Here is a 21,917-nt window from a genome sequence, read left to right as displayed (position 1 = left end):
GGCTAGAGTTATTTAAAGGGGGGATAATGTAAACTCTGATTATGTAACATAGATGTAGAAACCAGTTGCATTTTTTCTTAAGCAGATTTCTAGGAAAAAGGAAACATTTGCATTTAAGAGAAGTTTTTCAGGATTCCAGTTTGTGTTAAGTCGTGTGCAGTTTGAAACATCTCTGTACTCGATGCAGTGGATTAGTGCTGTGGGCTGAGAATTTCGGGAATGTCAGGCTTTCCCGAGCACTCTGTGCTGGGCAAGCCATCAATGTTTCTTCCTTGGCAGTGGCCAAGAGCCAGTGCTACCTACGGCATGGTGAAGGTGGTGGTGTTTGCAGCAGTGGTTGTAGTGGGTTACATTTGCAACTAAGCAGTTATTAAAAGCAGTCTTTGACCCTGACCATGCTAATTTGTCTTCTTTTTTTCCTCACTTAGGGCTGAGAAAACGGAGGTACTTAGTGAAGACCTGTTGCAGGTATCGTAACACAGTTAATATGCATTCTTAAAATTCTATCTCTAAAGTTTGAGCCATCTGAGTACCCAGTGTGGGGTGAAAAATGCAAATGATGTGGATGAAAACAACCATGTCCTTGGCTGACTTCTTAGCACATGAAAAAACTGTTAAAATTTGCAAGGAAAAACTGTTACTTCTCTTTCTTAGTCCTATCATACAGCTTGGTAAAGTGAAAGAAGAAGCTTTTTCTTTTTTCTTTTGATTAGATGAACTAGCTTGTTAAGCTTATGGACCATTAGTGCTAATGACTTGCCAGGCTGTCTGGTGGAGTATGATGAGCTGGGAAGAAGCTATGATTAGGCACAGCTGGTTTCTGTCTTCATTTGTGCTTCTCTTGAAGAGGTCATCTTGGGCCTTAAAAGAAGTGGCGAAAAGCATACCAGCTGCTTGCTAACTGATAATGACTTTTTTCTAGAAGTCTGGAATTGTTCTTAATAAACGTACAAATGCTTCATACTTAGCATGAAATATTCTCAAATCTGTCACCCTGACATTTGTTCTGTTTGCAGACTTGTCATCTTTCTAAAAGTATGCCATCTAATCAAACAGTAGTTTCATGGTGGAATTTTAGCTGCAATTGTTAGATTAACAAGGTTGACTAATCACATGAAACAAATTTGACTACAGACTTGTTCTTCTGCATATTTTTCTTCCTTTGGTTATTTCGCGAAAGGTTCTTACAGAAAAAAAGGACAGAAGGTGAATTGGCTGGGGAAGTTAGATGTGCTAGCTTCTCCTTTGGACTTGGACTGTAATGGTTATTTCGAGTCAATTACAAAGCATGTTAGTATGTTTTAAGTTCAAGACCTCTGCAGAAAACACATAGGCCAAACAAATGAGGTGTTAGTTTTGTTTCAAATCTCTCCAGCTGTTTGGGTTAAAGTAGAAGGTGAGAGAATGTTAGGGCTTTAAACCTGAATTCAGCAAGAACAAGTGAAATCATCTTGAGTAAGGGTGAAATGAGCTGACCTGAAACACTGCCCTGCTTTCCAGGGAACTGCTTTGGTTGAAATGTAAATATCTTAACAGTTTGACAATATCATGTTTAATTTCTAAAGGGATGTGTGCAATTAAATGGCAAAAAGACTGTTAAAACACCTTGATAGCCTTCAAGGGCCCATCTGTTTTCTTGGTTAACAGCAGAGTAGTAACAAGAAGTGAAAGCCAGAAGTACTGCTGCTTGTTGCCAAAAAAATTTTGCAAGCAAGGCTTTCCCAGGCACAGAGCAGACTGGCTACACCCAAGTGGAAGAATTTACTCACTTGTTTGTTTGCTCTTGGGGGCTTGCGGAGGGGAGGGAGGCTCTTATCTAACTAAAGAGCTTAAAAGCACGGGGCTGTTTGTTTTCCAAACATGTTTCACAGTGTTTCTTTTTATATTTGTCTCAGACTTTGACATAGGATTGCCATGGCTTGCTTTCTGTTTTCTGAAGTGTAATGCTCCATTTCAAGTATCTCTGTTAAATGTGTTCCTGCCTGAAGAGAAGCAATGCAGCTCAGTACTGGAAGGGCTTCTACAATAGGCCCACTTTCTGGAATGCCCTTGTAGCATATAGTGGAGCAATTGTTTGATGTCTTTGTTCACTGAAGATGCCCCGTGGGTGCAGACAGTAAAGCCTGTAGGTCACATTTTTTGGTTCAAATGTAACTTAATGGAGATTAATGTCCTTCGTGGTTTTCCTGACACTTTGAACTAAAAAGCAGATCAGAGGGGAGACTCATGAAGTTCTGGGGTCATGTTCCTCCTATCAATCATCTGCCCTTTGAATTTGGCATTCAGACTGCCTGGAAAGAGGCTGTCAGGAATATGCATGCCTTTCGAAGGGGGCGTAAGCCATCACATGTGGCTGACAGAGGCTGTTAGCGTGCTGGGATCTGTAGGATGGTTCAGTTACTGTGTTTCAGGTGTGGATAATCACAGAACCACAGAATTGTAGGGGTTGGAAGGGACCTCAAGAGATCATTGGGTCTGCCAAAATCATGCTTGATAAACTGTGTTGCAAAAAAGTACTTTCACAATTAGAGGCTGGTTTGGAATTTCTCAGTAGTATTTAATCTCGATGATAAGGCAGTAGAAATTAAACTTCTTAGTTGCAACAGTTGGCTGTAAACAGTACTGCCTGCTTCATGCAGCTTCATATGGACTTCAGAGTGGATTCATCTTGTGGCTGTTGAGCTGTTAGTCCCATTACCACCTTGTGTAGCCAGTGAGACTTCAGTGTTCCTGCTCTGGTCCTCCAACTCACCAGCCCTCCTACGCTGGGTCTTTTTCCACCTTCCCCTTGGATTTGCAGAAGCTGCTGCAGCCCCGAGGCCCAGCTTTGGGTGCTCCTGCAGGCCAGAGCTTCACACAGCTGCTGCTCCCCTCTTCTGGGGGGCCCAGTCCTGTGCGTGCTCGTGCATCCAGGACAGGGCTCCCATGTCAGCAGCAGTGATCCTGTGCTGATCCTCACCCAGTCGGTCTCATCTGCCTGTGCCTCTTTCCATCAGCATCTTCTCCCTCACAGCTTCCCTCAGAACACAGCCACCGAGGCTTGTTTTCAGCCAGAGCTGCCGTCTCTTTAGTATCTGCAGTTTTCACTACTTGCTTTTGCTGGGACCTGATTGTGGACTGCAGTCACTTTAGGGCTATACCATGGTTATTGTCCGTAAGTGTGAAATAAACATGTTGGGAGGGGAAAATGTCATTCTTACCTGGATGTATATTGTTCTAAATGACAATTTACAGAATTCAGTGTTCATTAGAATGTAGCAGTTTGCTTCTTCTGGAAGAGTGAATATTTCTTGTTTTAAGTCTAAGTACTGTGACCTTAAAGATACTTAACAAAGTATAATAACTTAGCACTAAAATTAATGCTCTTGTCAGCAGTAATCTGTATTTATGTACTGATAGGACAGCTGGGGAGAATTATTGCCCTCCTGAAAATGTAACCTGTGTTTTTAGAGCTGTTATCAAAAGCTTGAGTCTGTTTAGATTTTTTTCTGCAGAAATTTACTTTTTAAATAACCATTCCTCCTCCTAATCCTGGGGAGTCATCGAAATGTTGATAAACCACATTCTTTTGGTGCTGTGCATCGAGAGCTCAGTGCTGTGAACAGTTCTGTCCCAGTGCTCATCGCTTGCTGTTAGCTCTGTACTGTTCTTTAATACATTGTTCTTTCAAGGGGTTTTATTTCATTGTATACCTTTGTCATATTCACATTCCATGTATTAAGTCATGTTTCTGATATACCATGGTATATTCTTTTCTGTGCATTGATGCTATTTTTTTTCCTTCTACGTACTTTTTTGAATCCATTAATCTGTGCCCGAAGATACTATTTTACTTAGCATTTAGGAACGTTGCCCTAGCATTTAAAAGCCAGAGAAGGTTACCTTTTAGCAAGGTCGAAATGCCACAGGTTTGGTCCAATGTAAAGAAATGGTCAGATGCTCTACAATTCTAATTTACAAACTCACAATGAAAGACTAAGAGTTTTTCCAGTTTTCTTCCTAAATTATTGTCTTGGATATCTGCACGTGCAGTCTGCTCCAACCTGATTCTCTCTTGCTGAGACAAAAAGTAGGGAGAAATTTTTTCTCTCTTCTGCTTCGTAGTATCTTGGGTGTTACAAGTTCCAGATGAATCTCCACTGAGAACAAAAGCAATTTAAGTCTCTTCCACATATTTTTGCTGTCAGTATGCTGCTAAGCATCTGAACTTCTTTTTAATCTGTAGACCCTGAGAAATAAGCACACCAAAACTGAATGTCATACAGGAGGAAGATTTTCTGCTGAGGCCAAGAAAATAACTTCTGTTTTTTTGTTTTCCTCCTCTCTCCCGCTTCCGCCTACTAGATTGAGAGACGTCTTGACACTGTGAGATCTGTTTGCCATATCGCACAGAAGCGATTAATTGCATGTTTTCAGGGCCAGCATGGTACAGATTCTGATAAGCGACATGTAAGTACAACTGCTCTTTAGTTTGTCTTCTGCGTTTGGAGAAGGCCAGACCATATTCAGACCATGCTGATCAGTCACTATACCTTAAATTATCCAAGAGAAGAAAAACTGTGAAGTCATCTCACATGTTGACATTATTTGTTAAAGCACTAGCTGCAGTTCACCATCCAGATATAAAAACATGACCGTGGAGTATCTTAGTAATGTCAGGACATTGGCTTCTGCAGTGTGCTGGGTACTTACAGCTTTCATAAGAGCTAAGAAAAGATGATGCTCTGTTCTGATCTGCTCCTTTCATTTAGAATTACCTTTGTGCACTGGTGTCTCAAATTAACTGTAAACTTTCTTCTGTGCACTCCTTGGCTTTACTAAAGAAAGTTATAGGAAGGCTTTCTTGGTGCATTAAAACCAGGAATTACTAATATTCAGCTTTACTCCTTTCATTGAAAAACAGTCCTGAAAACAGGAGCACAGAGAAGGAACCTCTGCAAAGAGATGAACGAGCTAGTTGCTTGAATCTCAAAGCTTTTTACTGGTCTTACAGTAGTTGATGTAAATTTTGGGCCAGTCATTCCAACTAAGAGAAAACAGTGCTTTTCAAAGTATCTGAGAAACATGAGTATTGTGGGTTGAAAATTTTTGTGACTTGGCATTTTGTTAAGGTCAAAGAATGAGGTGCATATGTGTATAATAGAGACCATATGGAATAAGAGAAAAACTTAGTGGGAATGTACTGGGAAAGCTGGAAAGGGTGATTAGCATAAAGTAAACGAATCACTGTTCCTTCTGTTCTGTAGAAAAAGCTTCCTCTAACAGCTCTTGCTCAAAATATGCAAGAAGGATCTGTCCAGCTAAGTGATGAAACTCTTCTGGGGTAAGTATCTGACTTACTTTATAAGATGTAGTCTGTTATTTATTGCTTGTAGAGCTCTAATTAGAGACTTTACGTACACAAAGGCTGTTTTCAACCTAATAAGATTAATACTTCCAGATTCCTTCTCTAATCCATGGGGAGAAAAAGTGAACAAGCATTTCTTCTTGAGTGTTTATGGAGGCAAGTGTTAGGCTTGCTCTGAAATACATTCCAAAGGATTCTGATTCTTTTCTATTGTAAAAGCTTTTGAACATTTCCTTTCTCCATATGGACTGATAAAATTATCACCTCTGCTTAGAGTTTAAAATCTAATACTGTGTTCTGCAGGTTTGTGTTAATAGCTTCTACTTCAGATAATGCCAGTTTCCTTATCCTGGCAAGGTACAGATTTGCTATTTACAGGAAAGTGGCTGAAACAAAAGAACGTCAATACAATGAATTGCCAAAGCAGCTCTGTTTCCTTGCAGTTGATGGGGATTCCAATGGAAACTGTATAGAATTACCCAAAAATGTGTGCATTTTTTTTGAACTGCTGCAAAATTTAAACATTTTAAAGAAAGCAGGTAAAGCCTTTAAAGAGAATGGGATTTTTTCCTCGGAACAAGCTTGAAATAAAGGTCAAATCCATGATCTTGGAACCTGTGATTGCTTCCTGTTGATTATGTAATGTTATGGTGTGTTAAGACTTTTTATATCAAAGTGGCGTAGGGGAATATTAATTACTGCACTGAGCAATTTTTCTGCATCTGGTAAGATGGAAGGTTGGGCTACGAAATAAATATTAACTTCTCTGTATTTGGGGCCAATATAATCATCTAGACGACTTAAAGCCCCCGAAGTATTACAATGGCTAAGGAATTATAGACAGCAGAGGTTTAATAGCACTTCTTGTCTATATTGAATTTGCCAATGACACCAAAGAGCAGCTTGGTTTTACGCTTTTAAGTAATGCCTTGCTTTGTTCAATACAAATGTTTCCAAACAGGTAGCAGAAGACAAAGACCCACAGTTGTTTTGTTTTGAATCTTTCTTAATTAGTCAATTGTAACTCATATTACAACAATTTTTTACAATTCTTAAAGGAAAATGCTAGATACATGTGGAGATGCAGAGAATAAACTGGCAATGGAGCTGTCTCAACATGAAGTTCAGATTGAAAGAGAAATTTTAGAACCACTGAGTGTGCTAACAGAGGTAAGTCACTCCATCCAAGTCTGGACACTTGTGTATAAACTGAGCAAAAATAGTTTATCTTGCTGCTAATAATAAAACTGTTTCAAGTAGTCATTTGTTAACAGTGGAAAGTGGACATGAAACCTACAAAGTTTAGTCTATTACACAATTTAAAGATAAATGTGCTTTGAATTCTGTTTTTAGATGGAGATCCCTAACATTCAAAAACAGAGGAAACAGCTTGCAAAGTTGGTCTTGGATTGGGATTCTGCACGAGGAAGGTAAGAAGTTTGAACACCTTTCTTAATTCAGTTGGAAAATCATTGAAATGATTTTTTTTTTTTTTCCTGTCAAAAGAAAACAATTTTAGAAAAGACCTATGAATGCAGATTCCGTTTTAATACTAGGTTTCATCAAATGACTGAAGCCTTTCTTCCACAGATACAACCAAGCCCACAAGACTTCAGGAACAAATTTTCAGATGCATCCTTCGAAAATAGATTCTCTTAAAGAGGAGATGGATGAAGCTGGAAATAAAGTAGAACAATGCAAGGTACGACAAGATGAGTTTCTATCCTGTACATAACTGATTTGTAACAATAGTGATCAGGATATGGCAGCTTCTGTAAACCTTGTTTGTGGAACTGTCTGTCTGCTTTACAGTAGTCACAAGTTATATGGCTGTTAATAAATTGTTTGTCTTAAAGGTATAGTTAGTGCTCAGTGAGCATTAAATTGCATTAATTTAAAAGGAACTTTATTTTTGAAGATGTATATCTTACATTACTTGCTGGTTTAGTCTGAGACATTTATAAGAAGGAACTGTGTCTCAGTCTTGTCCCAGGCGTTCAGGGTGTCCATGTGCTTCAGGCCACTGAGTAGCCAGGAAGTGTGAGCTACCTAGATGAAGCTGTGGTTGCTGACATAAAAGGAATATTGATGGACTGCTCTTGGCTGTTCACGTTTGCTTTCACTTCTCAGTTGTTGGATACTGCGTTATGAGGCAGCTGATCTGAGCCTCCAAAACCTTGTAGTAGTACTTGTCTTTGCATTCGAGAGTTGGTTGTAAGTAACATATTGGCATAAATTCAATTGCTGACTTCAGGGGCCAATTTCTTTGTTATGTAAAGTAGGCATTTTGAATGAGTTTTGCTTGAAAGAAGATCAACTGTGTGGCCTAAAAGCATTTGGCCAGCTATACAAAAATGAACTGCACTCTTGCACGTACTTTCCTCACAAGTAGTACAATATAGATTCTATATTGTATTCACACATGCACCCAAATAGGTATTTTTAAACAGCATTTTCTGAATTTAACCCCACAGAAAAGGTTGTAGTTGCCACTTGTTCATCTTGTAAATTCATTTGGAGCTTACCAGTTAGTGTGTAGCATGGTGGGTGGCTTACTGGTTTTCTGTGCTGCCTGAACCAATAGTTCAAGCTTAGTGCAGGCAAAATAAATGTACATACTGTCTTTGTGTATGAGTTGAAATGTGTTTGTAAATTTCATTTCCTATTTTTCATTCTTTTCTTTTTCAAAGGATCAACTTGCAGCAGATATGTACAGCTTTGTGTCCAAAGAAGGGGAATATGCTAGATTCTTTGTTATGGTGAGTATTTTTTCAGTATGACTTTGATTGCAGCACTAATGTGCATAGACACTCAGTTCTCAAATATAACATTTCTTGTGCTAAACCTTCTAGTCTTGTATTATGTGCTCATCAGAAGCTAATGCTCTTTTTGTTTTTTTTTAAAATGTGGCTTCTGTTCTCAGTTATTAGAAGCACAAGCAGATTACCATAGAAAAGCATTAACAGTCATAGAAAAAGTCCTACCTGAAATTCAAGCCCATCAAGGTAAAGTAACCTGTGCTCTGGCTGATGCTTCTCCTTGCCTGTGCCACCTCTGCACAATATTCTCCTCCTTTATCTGATTCTTTTGCATGCAGACTTCCTTAATAGGTCATTTTGATCTACTTAACAATTTTACATTCCCAAGCATAATTCCATCTTTACTGTGTTTTCTGGAGTTCTCCAGCCATATTTTAACACACTAATAAAATACTGTCGATCTGTCCGATACCCAAGAGGGTAAAGGAAGGATTTTTCTATTTGTTTGCACTTTTTCCTTGATATCATGTGACCTTTTGCTAATTCATACCTGGCTCTTCCAGACAACGAAAATTTTATTATGATCTAGGAACTTTAGGGTCCTTGTTTCTTGAATAGTTATCAGGCAATTATCAGAAAAAAATCCCCAGATTCTAAGGAGTGGGACTGCTTTCTCTTTTTTTCCTCCTCTTGTAATCTTTTTTCCCAATGTGCATACTGCACTACAGCTGGCTAATTGACTTTCATTTTGTTGTGTTGAATATCCACAATTAAGAAGCTATTAAGGCAACTTTATCTCTGCCCCATGCTACCAAGCTTTTCATTGTCAACAGAAGTTAAGGAGTATCAGTAATAGTTTTGTATGAAGATGCACTGTATACGGTTGAAATTGCTATCCTAAATTTTGGCTGTATTGTCTTCCAATCTGCTAATTGATTTGAACACGAAGTAGGCTGAACAAAGTGTGAGGGGGAAAAATATTCTGAGCCAAACAAAACTCAGGTATCTTCAGTTGTAGAATGCATGCAAATTGTAAAAAGATGAACCAGTAAACTAAAGATACCAATGTGAGTATCGTGCTGAAAGATGACAGAATATATGTTCTCTGTAGATGTGGTGAAAGGCAAAGTAATACAAATGAATTATGCTTGCACAGTGTTATGGCTGCCTTATGGCTGTATGGAAGGTTGTGTGTACAAGCTACAGATCCAACTGGTTTAATTTTCCATTGTTGCTTAGCTGCTTTGTACAGTTTTTCATATGGTGAGTATTTCAGAACAGATTGGCCTTCCTTAGAAGATATGCTAGGAGGCCTGGTGTCTAAGATACAAATATAGGACATGAATTCAATTGTTTCTAGCTGTAGTGTAAATTACTTTGACTTTGAACAGTTACTAAACTTTAACTTGAAAAACTGGCAAAAATTATGTGGGCATCTCATGGTATGAACGAGAGGAATTAAAGCCATGTGAAAGGGATATAGTTGATGTGTTGGGTTTTTTATTTTTTTTAAAGAAAAAGGTAATTCAAATCCTTTGCAGAAATTGTCTTTACTCTTTCAAAATCTTTCTTAACCTTTTTCCCCCCCCCCGAAAGAAAGAATGCATCTTTACTAACAGTTAATAGTCTTTTATTACTTTTTTCAATTAAAACAGCAGAAATAATGGGTGAAAAATAATGTGTAGAAAACAAATTCACATTCAGTTTGTAGAAACTTGTAGCAGTTTTGACTTTCAAAGCTAAGGAACAATCGAAAAATTGAGTTGAAAATCAGTGCAGGCGTTAGTGTGATGTGCTGCTAATGTGGTCTTCTAATCATGACATTGGGATTATCAACACCCATTTTAAGTTGTTGATTTTTAAATCAGCAATAAACTTCATGTTAAGAGCTCAGTTTATATCCACCTTAAATACAGCTAAAATTAAGATCAACCCAGGTCAAGCAATCTGGGCAAAAATTTTCTCAAAGATTCTTGTAAATCTAAGTCTTCTGGAGTCCTGACAAGTCAGAATTGGTGTAATTGTCAGCCATGTGACAGCACCTGTGTTGGGACATGAACTTCCAGTTATACAAAGGATATGTATGTGGTGTGCTATCCACAAAGATGTGGAATTTTATTGGGAATACCAGCAGGCTTATTTTTTCTTTACTCATGATACAAAGAACTTCGCCAATCAAAGGCTGTAAAATTACTACTGTGTTCTGAAAATTTCTTACCTGTGCTAGAGGCTTTCTTCTTTTCATGTCTGAGACATAAGGTGATTGTTAGGTATTTTGCTTAATGTTTTGATATTCTTCAATTAGACAAATGGACTGAAAAACCAGCTTTTGGAACTCCATTAGAAGAGCATCTCAAGCGCAGTGGTCGTGAAATTGCAGTCCCTATTGAAGCCTGTGTAATGATGCTTTTGGAGACTGGGATGAGAGAGGAGGTAGGTAATACCCTGTGATGCTCTATGAAAGAAAGCGAGTCAAACTCACAGACTGCTGTCTGTACTTCTTAACAAGTTGCTTAAATAATTTCACTCACTAGTGTAGATGATAAACCTTTTACAACAGAAAAGCCTTCAGCGCTATGGAATGTATTTGAAATGAGTGTGAGTAGATTGAAAAATTACTAATGGGCCAAGAGTGACGGGACCCAAACATTATCAGATGGCAGTGACACATTGAGAGAGAGCTCAGTCGTATCAGTTTTAGGTGAAGACACTGAACTTTAAACTGCTCTGAATGAGACTCTCATAAAACTTCACACTTGTTATAACATGTTTTTACCAGTCAATTACAGTTTGATTTTTATTATGCAGGGCTTATTCAGAATTGCTGCTGGAGCCTCCAAGTTAAAAAAGCTGAAAGCTGCCTTAGACTGTTCAACTTCACAGCTTGATGAATTTTACTCGGATCCCCATGCTGTTGCAGGTACTGTGAATGTACTGAATCAAAACCAGGTATAAATTGATACAATGCAAGTTTATTCCATTCTTTTAACTGTTGGCTTGCTACAGTGTTGCTCTCTGTGCAGAATAAACTATGAATGGAAGTACATTGAAAGTCCAATTAATTGCATAATTTAACTTGGATAAGTATAGGGCATGCATGCTGAACACACTTGATGTATTTGCATGCCAGAGTGGTGTTTAAAATTCAGGTGGTGACAGTAATTCCATTATCATATTTCTAAAGAGAAGAGTATTAGCATGATCAAGGGAGATTAGAGCCATGTGTAGCTTTAATAAGGGTGTTGTTCCAAAGAATTGTTTCATAGCATGCGTTTCTGTCAAATTAAGACAAAGGCCTCTTGTGTTAAGTGTTGAGCAGATACTGTGGGAGTTCTAGGTTGTCCTGATGTTTCATTAGGACTTAGATCCTGTTGCATGGGTAAAATCGCAGATCTAAGAATAGTATTTTAAATAAAGGCTGAGAACGCTGGCTAAGACACTTGTCTGCTCCTGGTATGCATTGCAGGTGCCTTGAAATCCTATTTACGAGAGTTGCCAGAACCTTTAATGACCTACAGTCTTTATGAAGAATGGACACAAGCTGCAAAGTAAGTATACTAAAAATAGTTAGATAGAAAAATATTTCACACTTCTCTGAAAATTCTGTCAAATTTGATGCTTCGTACAACTTCAAAAGAAAAGTCTAAGCTCGCACTACGTTCTTTCCCATTTCTTTTTTAACAGCTAAATATTTTGTCTAACAAATTGTTTCAAATTTTGTATTGTAGCTTAATATTGTACAAAAATGTGGTGAAGATAGGTATTTTATAATTAAACATAAGGGCTACTCCAGAATATTAGCTGCACAGTGTTGATGCTTAAACAGGTTTGGTTTTGTTGCAGGTAGAGGTAATTCACAGATTTGAAAAGGAGGTTATTGAATTACTGAATACAAAACAGTGCATTTATTAGGCATATATGGAAAGTTACACAATCATCTTTTCTTATTCTCTGCAGAAATAACAATTTTCTGATCTGGAATTAAAATGTAATGTGTTTTTTTTTCCTTCCAGTATTCAGGACCAGGATAAAAAGTTACAAGAATTATGGAAAATTTGTAACAGATTACCCAAGCATTATCATGCTAATTTCAGGTACATATACACATCTGTTGACTTGCTGCACAGCAGCTTTGATGGTAGAGTATGTTTCAAAGTTGATTAGCTGAAACTCTAATCCTTTTATTATCTTCTTGGCCAAATCCTATTCAGTTTGTAAAAAGACATCCTATTTTATCAAGTAGTTGGTGTACATTGGCAGTGGTAGACTTTCAGTCAAGGTAGTTCACTACTGGCTGCAGCAGAACAGTGATGCACAGACCTCTGCCATTTAAAGGGTCATGCTGTTGGTAATAATACCCGACTTTTCAACAGTTGTGCTCTTTGTTGTATTTTCCAGTCTTAGAAATATCGCCTGGATGTATTTTACATCTGTTATTTTGTAGTATTTTACTTTTTGGTTTTGCCTTTTGGGAATGAAGTGGAGCAAAACCAACTCTTGTGATTCCTAAAAGTGCAATTTCCACACTACATAATGTGAAAATAGCTGCTGAGTAGGTGTTCTCTATTTTTTTTTCTGGATGTCTAATAGTGCTGCTTTATTAAGGTGGGAGTTGCTTTCTTTTCAACCCGTTCAACATCTGTGACGAATGGGTAGAAAAGTAGTAGCTAGTCATTACCTAAGGAGGTTGTTAGTTTTGTTGTCTGTATTGTGGGGAGTTGTCTTTAGGAGTTAATTGAATTTTGACTTAGTTGCTTTCAGCAAGGAACACTCTTAGCTTGAAACATCCTTTCAGAACTATTATTTGCCATAAAAGCTAATTATGTCAAAATGTCAGTGATGTACTAGCTTATACTGTGCTGTATGGAAAAACTTTCTGTTGTTTCTTTTCTTTTTGTAGGTATTTAATCAAATTTTTGGCAAAGCTTGCACAGAACAGTGATGTTAACAAAATGACACCCAGTAATGTCGCGATAGTCTTGGGCCCCAACTTGTTATGGGCAAAGAATGAAGGGTAAGTTGTTTAGGAAAGCTACAAAACAGAGCTTCCATGAAGATATAGATTTTTTTCAACAGATTGTTTTAAATCATATAGACAATGCACAGCAACAGAGTATTTGTGTAAAAAATACTTTAAATGTTTTCTCAACCTGTGCTTCCAGATCCTTTTAGGAATTTGTATTTTTTGTATCTTTTTAGGAATGTTTTAAACACTATAAATGTTATTGAATAGGCTAGGTTTTACTAAAGTGTGAAGTGGTAGGTACTTAAGATTCTTGATTCATCATGCTTAGCATAACATGCCATTTAGGCAAGATTTCTTGTGTTTTCTGACTTCGATAGAACTCTGTATTTAGTGTTCTACAAATTTCTTCCACAGATCCCTTGCTGAAATGGCAGCAGCAACTTCAGTCCATGTGGTAGCAATTATTGAGCCAATTATTCAGCATGCAGACTGGTTCTTCCCTGGAGGTAAATTCTTGCTCTAGTCAAAGGAATTCTGTATTTGTGATATCCCTGTGCAGGTGAACCTCGAACAGCTTTTTTTTTTTTTTTTTTTTTTTTATACAGTGAGACACCATTTTGTATGTGTATGTCATACAGTGCATTTTGTCTCTTTTTACCAGATCAAGATTTCAATGTGTCTGGGGCATTTGTTGCAGTTCCTCCTGTTAATTCAAATCACTTGTCGCACACTGGGAATGAATATGACTCTGGGACACTGGAACGGAAGAGGCCTGTTAGTATGGCTGTAATGGAAGGGGATTTATTGAAGAAGGAAAGGTATGTTTCATTCTCAGGTTAGGTTTCAAAGTCCTGAGAACGGGACTACTTAGGAGGCTGTAGTTAGACATGCTTTTAGTGGTCTCAGGAGGAGAATTTCATAGAAATACTATAGGTAACAATAGCGATTTATTTCCCCCCATGTTGTTGCAGCCTGAGGAAGGTTCAAAGGTAATGTACTGGTATTTCCTTCCAGTTATACTATGTGCATGACTTCATTAAAAAAATAAAAAAGGAAGATATTTACTTGTTCAAATTAACAACTTCCTGTTACAGATTTGGGGGGTCTAAAATCCAGTGAAACACTGTATACGGTAACATCTATCAGTATCTAACTTCTGATATTCCATGGCTTCTTTTCAAAGCCCATAAGCTGAGGTGGTGTTACCTGGTGCCTTCATGATAAGACTTCTGATTTGAAGATGGTACAGTATGCCACAGCAGAATGCTAAAAAATAAAAATAAAACATGCTTTTTTCTCATATAACATGTAGTATAACACCCATTTATTATTACTCATACCATGAATATGAAAGTGATGTGCTGTTTCGTTTTTAGCTGTTTATGCAAATATTGAATTGTTACCGAAATGTTTGTGGCTAGCCATATGCGAATTTATCAGCACTGACAGAAGGAGCAGAAGAAAGTCAAGTCAGGATTCATTCTGGAATGCAACTGGAAAAAAATTTGCTTCTAGAATTAATATACTATACACGTTCTAAAATCCATTAGAATTTTAGTCTGTTTATCTATAGTTAATTAGGGGGTTCTTTTTTCTCTTTGAACGATGCAAATCATGGAAGCATATATCCTAGTGGTTTTTTTTATCTATCTTGAAATCTATACTGCAGCTTAGAGGTTTCAACACATCAATTTTGTTTCTATTATGCACTATATTGAGAGGAAATACTCTGGTGTGAAAGGAAATGTATGTATTTACATGTAAAATTACCAAGTGTTTTGACCTCATTGTCGTCGATGTCTGTCTTCAAATGTAATTGAATAGCTTGTTCCACTTTTGTTTAGTTTACCCCTCTGTGCAGAAAAGCCAAGTAGTGTTGCATGTCTTAACATTAATGGTGTTATATGCAGAAAACTGAAGCTTTCCTTGTTGCTGCTTTGCATGCTAAGCAGCAGGGGTTGCACTTGTCTTTGTGGGTTGTAACATCCAGTTGTCCTGCTGCTTTAGTTACCTGGTGTTGGCTGGTGTGGTGTGTTTACTCTCTCTTCTTTCTGTAGCTTTGGTGTCAAGGTTATGGACTTCCAAGCAAATCCTCGGAGATGTGGCACTATAAATAGAAAGCACACATCCCCAGCTTTCCAGCCACCACTTCCACCCACAGAGGCTGGCGTGCTGGCTCAGTCTGGAGCGGAGCAGCACCCACAAGCTGCTGTGGCTGAAACAAGCCCAGTAGGTGCTGGTTTTGCTCTCTCTGCTGGCACAGCAGAACAGTTGCAAAGTCAAGGAAATGAGGATGTCAGGTAAGAAGTATTGCTTCAGCGGCTTGGCAGGCTGCTTCAGCAGCAAACTGAGTACGTCAGCTGTATCTGCTTCACCAAGCACCTCTTCTAATTAGAAGGCATGTTGTCATGTGCAAAGCCTTCTCAGATGTGGGCAGAAGTGCTACAAAAGAGCTCTCTTGCTATCTGTATTTATGACCTTAATTTGAATGTCTGTTCTAGAATCGATCTTACAAAAAAATTCCTGGGGTAAAAGATCTTGAAAAATGATAAAATAGACTGTACTTTTTCTGCCCACATTGACCTTTCCAAGTCGTACTCTAGAAGTATTTATATAGTATGACTGTCAGTTTGCTGCTGAAAGAACAAAACCTGCCAGTGGCAATACTAGAAACCAGGTGGTCTTGTTTGTTGCTTCTTGTACATGTTATCTGGATTTGTCTTTTTTGTCTGTAGCAAGTCTTAGTGGTGACCAGACTTGCTTGCTAGAAAACTGGAAGTCAGTTTATCATATTTCTGTACTGGTTTCTTTAGGAAAAGCATGTATAAGAGTTTTGTTATTTATTTACTATTGAAACTCTGTGCAGTTGTGTCCTCAGTATTAGGATACACGGACTCCAAGACAAATTGCAGTAGCCTTGACTCTTATTTTAATGTATGGTGAAAGCAGCGTTTTGCTTTCAATATGCCTGAGGTCTGAGAGATGTAGCAAACCACATAAAAATGCCTGTAATGCTCTCCAAATGTCAATCTCTTGCACAGCATCTTACATTAAGCCACCACTGTTGAGTTTTATGCAGCACTGATTCTTTTGCATATAGCTTTTGGTTCCAGGTGACACTTTTACGAAAACATCTCATTCAGATATCCCCTGTAGACTAATATTTCCTCCACAGATGTAGCTTGTGGTTGAGGCAGCTAAAACGAAACCTTGAGCATAGTGTCTAAAAGCTACATTTTAAATCCACATAAAGTCTGCTTGCAAGTACTTGCAATTTAATGACAGTATCTGGAGAAGTCAGGGTTGTAATGTGTCAATAAAAGTGATTGAAAAGGGGTTTGACCTTTTGAGATGAATGAGATGCTGCAAGAGATGCTAAAAGCAGAAATGAGTAAAGACACAGTGCATAGGAAGAGGAGGAGGTGCTGCCAAGCATCACCTTGTGTGGTTCATACCCAGGTGTTTCATTTCCCCCCAGTTCTGTTGTCTTCATACCAGAAGTCAGGAAGAAAAAACTGAGTTGTCCTTGTGTGAATCTCAAGTTTTTACTGGGATTGTTCCCTCAGATGAGTTCTGGTCTCCCTTACAAGGGGCAGTGAGATAAATGCTTAATTCCAGATAGGGTGGAGAGAAGTGCAGCCAGTGAGCAAGGAAGCACGGCTCCCTCCACATCCCCAGCTTTTTCAGCCCCTGAGGCCTCCTGGGGGCTTTTGAAGGCCCCACAGACTTCAGTAAGGACCACATCTGCCTCGTCTGTGTGCTGTATGTAGCAGGTTGGCATGTCTTTTGTTTTTCTGGGAGAGCTTCACAGAGTGCCTAGTCCTTGGTAACTACATCTACCAGATAAATAACAGTGAATTGGATGTGATGCTGTGGCAGTATTCTCAGAAGGGCAACAGTTGCAGGGATGATGGTTGTATTTGGTTGAGGAAATGGGAGAAGTAATTTTATATGAACTTCTTTGTTGGGACTCTTATTAAAAGACCTACAAAATGCACTGAGGGTGCTCTACCATGAACACTGCACTCTAAATCCTAGTATTGTAATTCAAACAGGTATTGCAGCACTGTAGAGCTACTTGGATTCCTGATTGAGTTTGGTAATGGATCTTTTGTACAGGTTTGCGTGAAGCTTACTCATAACTTGTTTGAAGAGTTCTAGCAGTGTTTAGTTTGTCAGTCAATACCAGCCAGTGCAGAAACTTTTCTGAGGTGTTTGAGGGTCACAACTGGAGCACAGTTGATAATGTAAACTGTAATTTGTGTGGTTGATCTGAGCAAGGCATTTTGCAATCATCTTCTAATTTAGGATTTTTTATTTTCAGTACCTCAAAATCTAAGGACAACGCGTCTTCAGCTACTCCTCCACCTGTGCGAAATGGTGGGCAAGCGAACATTGCCCAAAACCAGTCAGCAAGTAGCACTAATCAGCTTTCTGTTAATCAGCCACAGAATGCAGCTGGTCCCAGTCCCCATTCAATGAGGAGAGGTGTGTTTTTTCATTTGTTTTTCAAAGCACTAAGTTCCAATTGTTTACATACTGCAAAAATGCTTTCTGAAATAGAAAGCCTAAGGCCTAGCTAAATGAATCTTTGGAATGCTGGTAGTAATGTTACCATTGCTGTTTCATGAAGTCACTCAAAGGCTGTTGGTTTAAACCAGTATATGTGATTCTGTAGCTTCCTATTGATAACCACTTTTATTTGGTAATACAGTACTCGATTTTGATAAAGTACTTAAGGCTTGTTTAGAGCTACTAACTCTTTTTTTTCAGGAGTTTGGTTTTACAACATTCAACCATGAAATCTCACCTTTTATCTTCACAGCTGTTAAAAAGCCTGCACCAGCACCTCCCAAGCCAGCCAACCCACCACCAGGGCAGCCAGCAAGCCAGAGCTCTGCCTCAGCTGCTCAGCCACCTTCTATCTCACCAAAACCACCTGCCAGAAGTTCTTCTCCTCCTGCCCAGCATGCAAACCAAGGAGCAGCCCAGCCCTCCAGCTCCCAGGTTTCTGCACCTCGGCGATACTCCAGCAGCCTTTCCCCAATACAAGCTCCCAGCCATCCACCACCACAACCCCCAACACAGGCTACTCCTCCACTGCAGCCCAAATCTAACAGTCAAGCATCTCCTCCTGCTGCTGCCAGCAGTGAGCACGGACCAGAGCAGCCCTGTTACACTCCTCCGCAGACTCCAACACCACCCGATACACCCCCTCTAGGAAAACATAGCACTAGTTCCCCATCGTCACAGTCATCTACTCAAGAAACCTCTCAGTCTCACTCTCCACCTCACAGCGGCACACTGCCAAGGCCGCGGCCAGTGCCTAAACCCAGAAACAGACCTAGTGTTCCCCCTCCGCCTCATCCTCCTTCTCAGCTGGCTGGAGATGGTATTATTGCAAATCCCACCCAAACAGCTTCCAAAATAGTGACAGGTGAGTGGATTCCTTCATATTCGGTGTCTCCTCAGGGACCAGGAATGAAGAAAATGTCTGTAGCTGTAATTTTTTTCTGAAAAGTTGAAAGGACAAGTATCAATTAGAATACAAAATCGCTAATTTTCAGTTAAAATGCTCACATTCCGCATGCACAAAACAGATTTGGGGATATCTTCCCCAAGTAGCGAATGTCTTCATTCTTGAGGCAGAAGGGCTTGGGAGGAAGTGTGCAGTAGCTTGCTTTTTTTCTTCCTGCTTGGGAAGCTAGACAATACTATAGCAACCAGCTCTGCAGGGCTTTCTCTGGCCTTGGCACTGTGTCAGTCTCAGCTTTGTGCATTTTTGAAAAAACAAATGCTTGGAGGAGAGACAAGATGCAGCCAAGGATAGTATTTTTCAGGATACACGGGAGATAATAAATTAGCAATGTAGTCACTGATACATGTCCTAATAGGAAAGGCACTAACACAGAGAATTTTCTACCCTGCGAGAATGAAGCCTTCTGATGTCCTTTTAAATCAGACATCCAGAAGCTGAAGAATCAAGTGCATTTAATTGTGTATCTTAGGCCAATTTCTAGATAGATCTTCTTGGTTTAAATGCAGACTTTTCTGGTTTGAGACATTCATGAATTAGAGACCAATTTTCTGTCTTCTCACAGGAACTTCCTGAAGCTTGTCGTTATTACCTTGATAGGGGTAATGTTAATTTAAATCTTGGGGGGAAAAAAAAAACACCTGCTAGAGACAGTAAAAGCTAGCAGATCTTGAAATGTTTTCCTGTAATGTTTATTTTAGGAAGTTCTGAAGGAACAGATAATGTAAAATACTAACGCTTTTAATTCTACTTATATTCAATAATGGTTAAAATTTTCTAATGACACTGCAGCTTCTGTACAGTAAGACTAATGTTTTGGAATGCAAAGTATAAATTCTGTTGCCTAATAGCTTTACCCCATGATGCCTTCACAGGTGGGGATGGTTACTGCGAATAAGGTTTGTACTTACTAGAAACATGCAATATAAGCTAAAATGCTCCGCACAGCAATATTTTTTTGTAGCTTTATTTTGTATATGCGCTTTGGAATATGTGCTCTCTGTCAACTCTGTATGTTATTTCATTACTACATCATTCTGGTTTTAAGAGATATTAGGCCCTATGCTTAATTTTAATAGTCCTGTGAACATTAATTTATACTTCAGAACAAATCATAAAAGTAACTATTTTGAATAACACTTCACACAGTTACCAGGTGTGAAGCAGTGATCCATTTAAATTGAGGTTTCTTCTCATCAGTGCAGGCAAATATTGCAGCTCATGTTTTTTTTCTTCGGTATTTTGTGGATGCATTTTAATGTAGCTTTCACTTTAGGTTTTCAGTTATTTTTAACCACTTGGAATTTATTTGGCAAAATACACCTTCCTGTGACTAAACCCCTTTGCAGATGCAGCAGCATCTGCACTCTGGCATGTTTGCATTTGCATTCTGTCAGCTCCAGTCTCACTAATAGTACTAGTCTGTTCAATCGCAGCTGCCAAACAGCACATTAATAATCTTATTGTTCATGGATAATGGTTTGGAAATGCTACCTTTTTAAGATATCAACTGCATGGCAGGCTGGAAAAGTTAAAGCTACATCCCTAAATAATCTGAAGGTTTGACTGCTTACAAGAAAGATACTTAAATTAACATTCTATTAATATTAGAATTCAGAAATAAGACTAAGTTTGGGATCTTTACAGTGATTGCAAATAAGTTGAGAATGGGAACTGTGCTGATGAGTCAAACTTCAAGCAAAGACTTAATTTCAAAGTCATGTTTCATACGTTGACTATGCTTATTTTCATTTTGGAGTTTTTCTGGTTCTGAGGGAAACTGTTCTAATGATAGCAGACAAACAAGATTTGTTTTACCCTAATGTAACTGGAGAAATACTTGCATTCTAAGCAATATACAGCTGGTCTGCAGGGGGCTGCTTAATTAGTGGAGGAGTTTAAATTACACAAACAAAGCATCTGCCATATGAGAGCAATTGTGAATTGAGAAGAGGATTGTAAATTGTTGTAAAAACTTGTAAATTGCAAGTTTTAATGCTGAATTTCAGGGACAGCCCATTTTCAGTCATTACAGGCATGAGATACACAGCTGTCTTGTACTTTGAATAAATTACTGAAATTAAGAACTGATTGTTAACCTGAAAAAGTTGAAATTGAAAAGACTTAATATCATTCCTCCCTAGCACAAGCCTTAGCAAATTGGCCATGTAAGTTGTATACGGTAAACAATAGTATGAAACCCACCATGCAGGAGAGTTAGTAAAGGAAAGCTGATGAAGAATCATTCTTTAGCAAAGCTGGTAAAGGAACTTTAAAAATTTAATGTGTCTTGGAAAACAAACAAAAACCTTCCACAAAAAAAAAAAGCAATAGCCAAGTTTACCTACAGCAGTACACTCAGTGCAGGGTCATCCAACTTTTCCAGATCAATCTGTTTTTAAAAAAGAATTAATAGTTGCTATGAATTAACATCACTGCATATTATATAAGAGTATCTGCTCTAACATTTACACACGTAAGCGTTTATTTTTAAACAGTCTGATACCACGAACTGTCTTATCTAATTCGCAGTGTGAAATAGCTATTTCTGATTTTAACCTTAAATAGTGAAGCAAGGGAAAACAGGAATGACAGAAGCCAAAAATAAGTTGTAAGCAAACTTCCTAATATCAGAACTGGAATTCTGAACCATTTTCAGGATAATGAATTCCTTTGTCCATATCCTGGACTGTAATGTCTCAGATTCTATTTATGGTATTGAAGTTATGAGCCCTTGGAAAGAATATTCTAATCAAAAATTTTATTAAATAATCTAGATGTTTGACCTGCATTCAGTATGAACTGTATTGGAAAGTTCAATGGTAAGGAAAAGGCATATGATTGGCCAAAAATGTTGCTGATTCATAATCATGCGTGTGCTAATGCCCACTACTAACCCGTCACAAATAACACTGCTTGCTTGTATTATCATTAGCGTGGCATGCAAAAAGCATGGCTGTTTTATGCTTGCTTTTACATTAACGTACTAAAAGTACTGGAGAGAAGAATGTGTAAAATTCATGTTTTGACTGGGCAGTTTCACGTTGTACTTTTTCCACTTACAGAAAATCACCTAGAAATCCATGTTTTTTGTACAGCGGTTCATTTTATATTCAGTGTTAGCTGTGCTGTTGTTTATCACATATCCCTTTCCTGTGTCATGTCACACTTTCAGATACCTCCTCTTCTGATTCATCCTTGAGTATGCAGTAGTGGCAGGGAGAACTTCTGTGTCTGCTTCCAAAGTTGAAGTACATCATTTGAACCATATTTTAAATGAAAATTCAGCAGTACTGTAGGTAATGACAG

General features: G+C 38.4%; 1 protein-coding gene across 5 annotated transcripts in view; it reads left to right on the top strand.

Moving 5' to 3' along the window:
* The window catches only part of ARHGAP17 (Rho GTPase activating protein 17), a 41,514-nt gene that overhangs the window by 17,142 nt on the left and 2,455 nt on the right, over positions 1–21,917 (top strand). Inside the window, exons 2-21 of one of the 5 annotated variants that reach the window (XM_027468744.3) lie at positions 429–468; positions 4,345–4,449; positions 5,247–5,323; positions 6,406–6,517; positions 6,701–6,777; positions 6,938–7,049; positions 8,038–8,106; positions 8,271–8,352; positions 10,412–10,539; positions 10,915–11,026; positions 11,573–11,654; positions 12,120–12,200; positions 13,007–13,120; positions 13,487–13,578; positions 13,734–13,890; positions 15,130–15,372; positions 17,397–17,560; positions 17,898–18,509; positions 19,484–19,507; positions 21,386–21,430. In XM_027468744.3, coding sequence (XP_027324545.1) covers positions 429–468; positions 4,345–4,449; positions 5,247–5,323; positions 6,406–6,517; positions 6,701–6,777; positions 6,938–7,049; positions 8,038–8,106; positions 8,271–8,352; positions 10,412–10,539; positions 10,915–11,026; positions 11,573–11,654; positions 12,120–12,200; positions 13,007–13,120; positions 13,487–13,578; positions 13,734–13,890; positions 15,130–15,372; positions 17,397–17,560; positions 17,898–18,509; positions 19,484–19,506 — 2,482 coding nt within the window. In that variant the 3' untranslated portion in view covers position 19,507; positions 21,386–21,430. The remainder of the gene's footprint in view (positions 1–428; positions 469–4,344; positions 4,450–5,246; positions 5,324–6,405; positions 6,518–6,700; positions 6,778–6,937; positions 7,050–8,037; positions 8,107–8,270; positions 8,353–10,411; positions 10,540–10,914; positions 11,027–11,572; positions 11,655–12,119; positions 12,201–13,006; positions 13,121–13,486; positions 13,579–13,733; positions 13,891–15,129; positions 15,373–17,396; positions 17,561–17,897; positions 18,510–19,483; positions 19,508–21,385; positions 21,431–21,917) is intronic. The other 4 variants (XM_027468743.3, XM_027468745.3, XM_027468742.3 and 1 more) reach the window with 4 other exon arrangements.

The sequence above is a fragment of the Anas platyrhynchos genome, chromosome 15 (genome assembly GCF_047663525.1).
Source record: "Anas platyrhynchos isolate ZD024472 breed Pekin duck chromosome 15, IASCAAS_PekinDuck_T2T, whole genome shotgun sequence".
Lineage (NCBI taxonomy): Eukaryota > Metazoa > Chordata > Aves > Anseriformes > Anatidae > Anas > Anas platyrhynchos.
The sequence above is the reverse complement of the archived record's forward strand: the minus strand, read 5'-3'. Positions and strand labels throughout refer to the sequence as shown.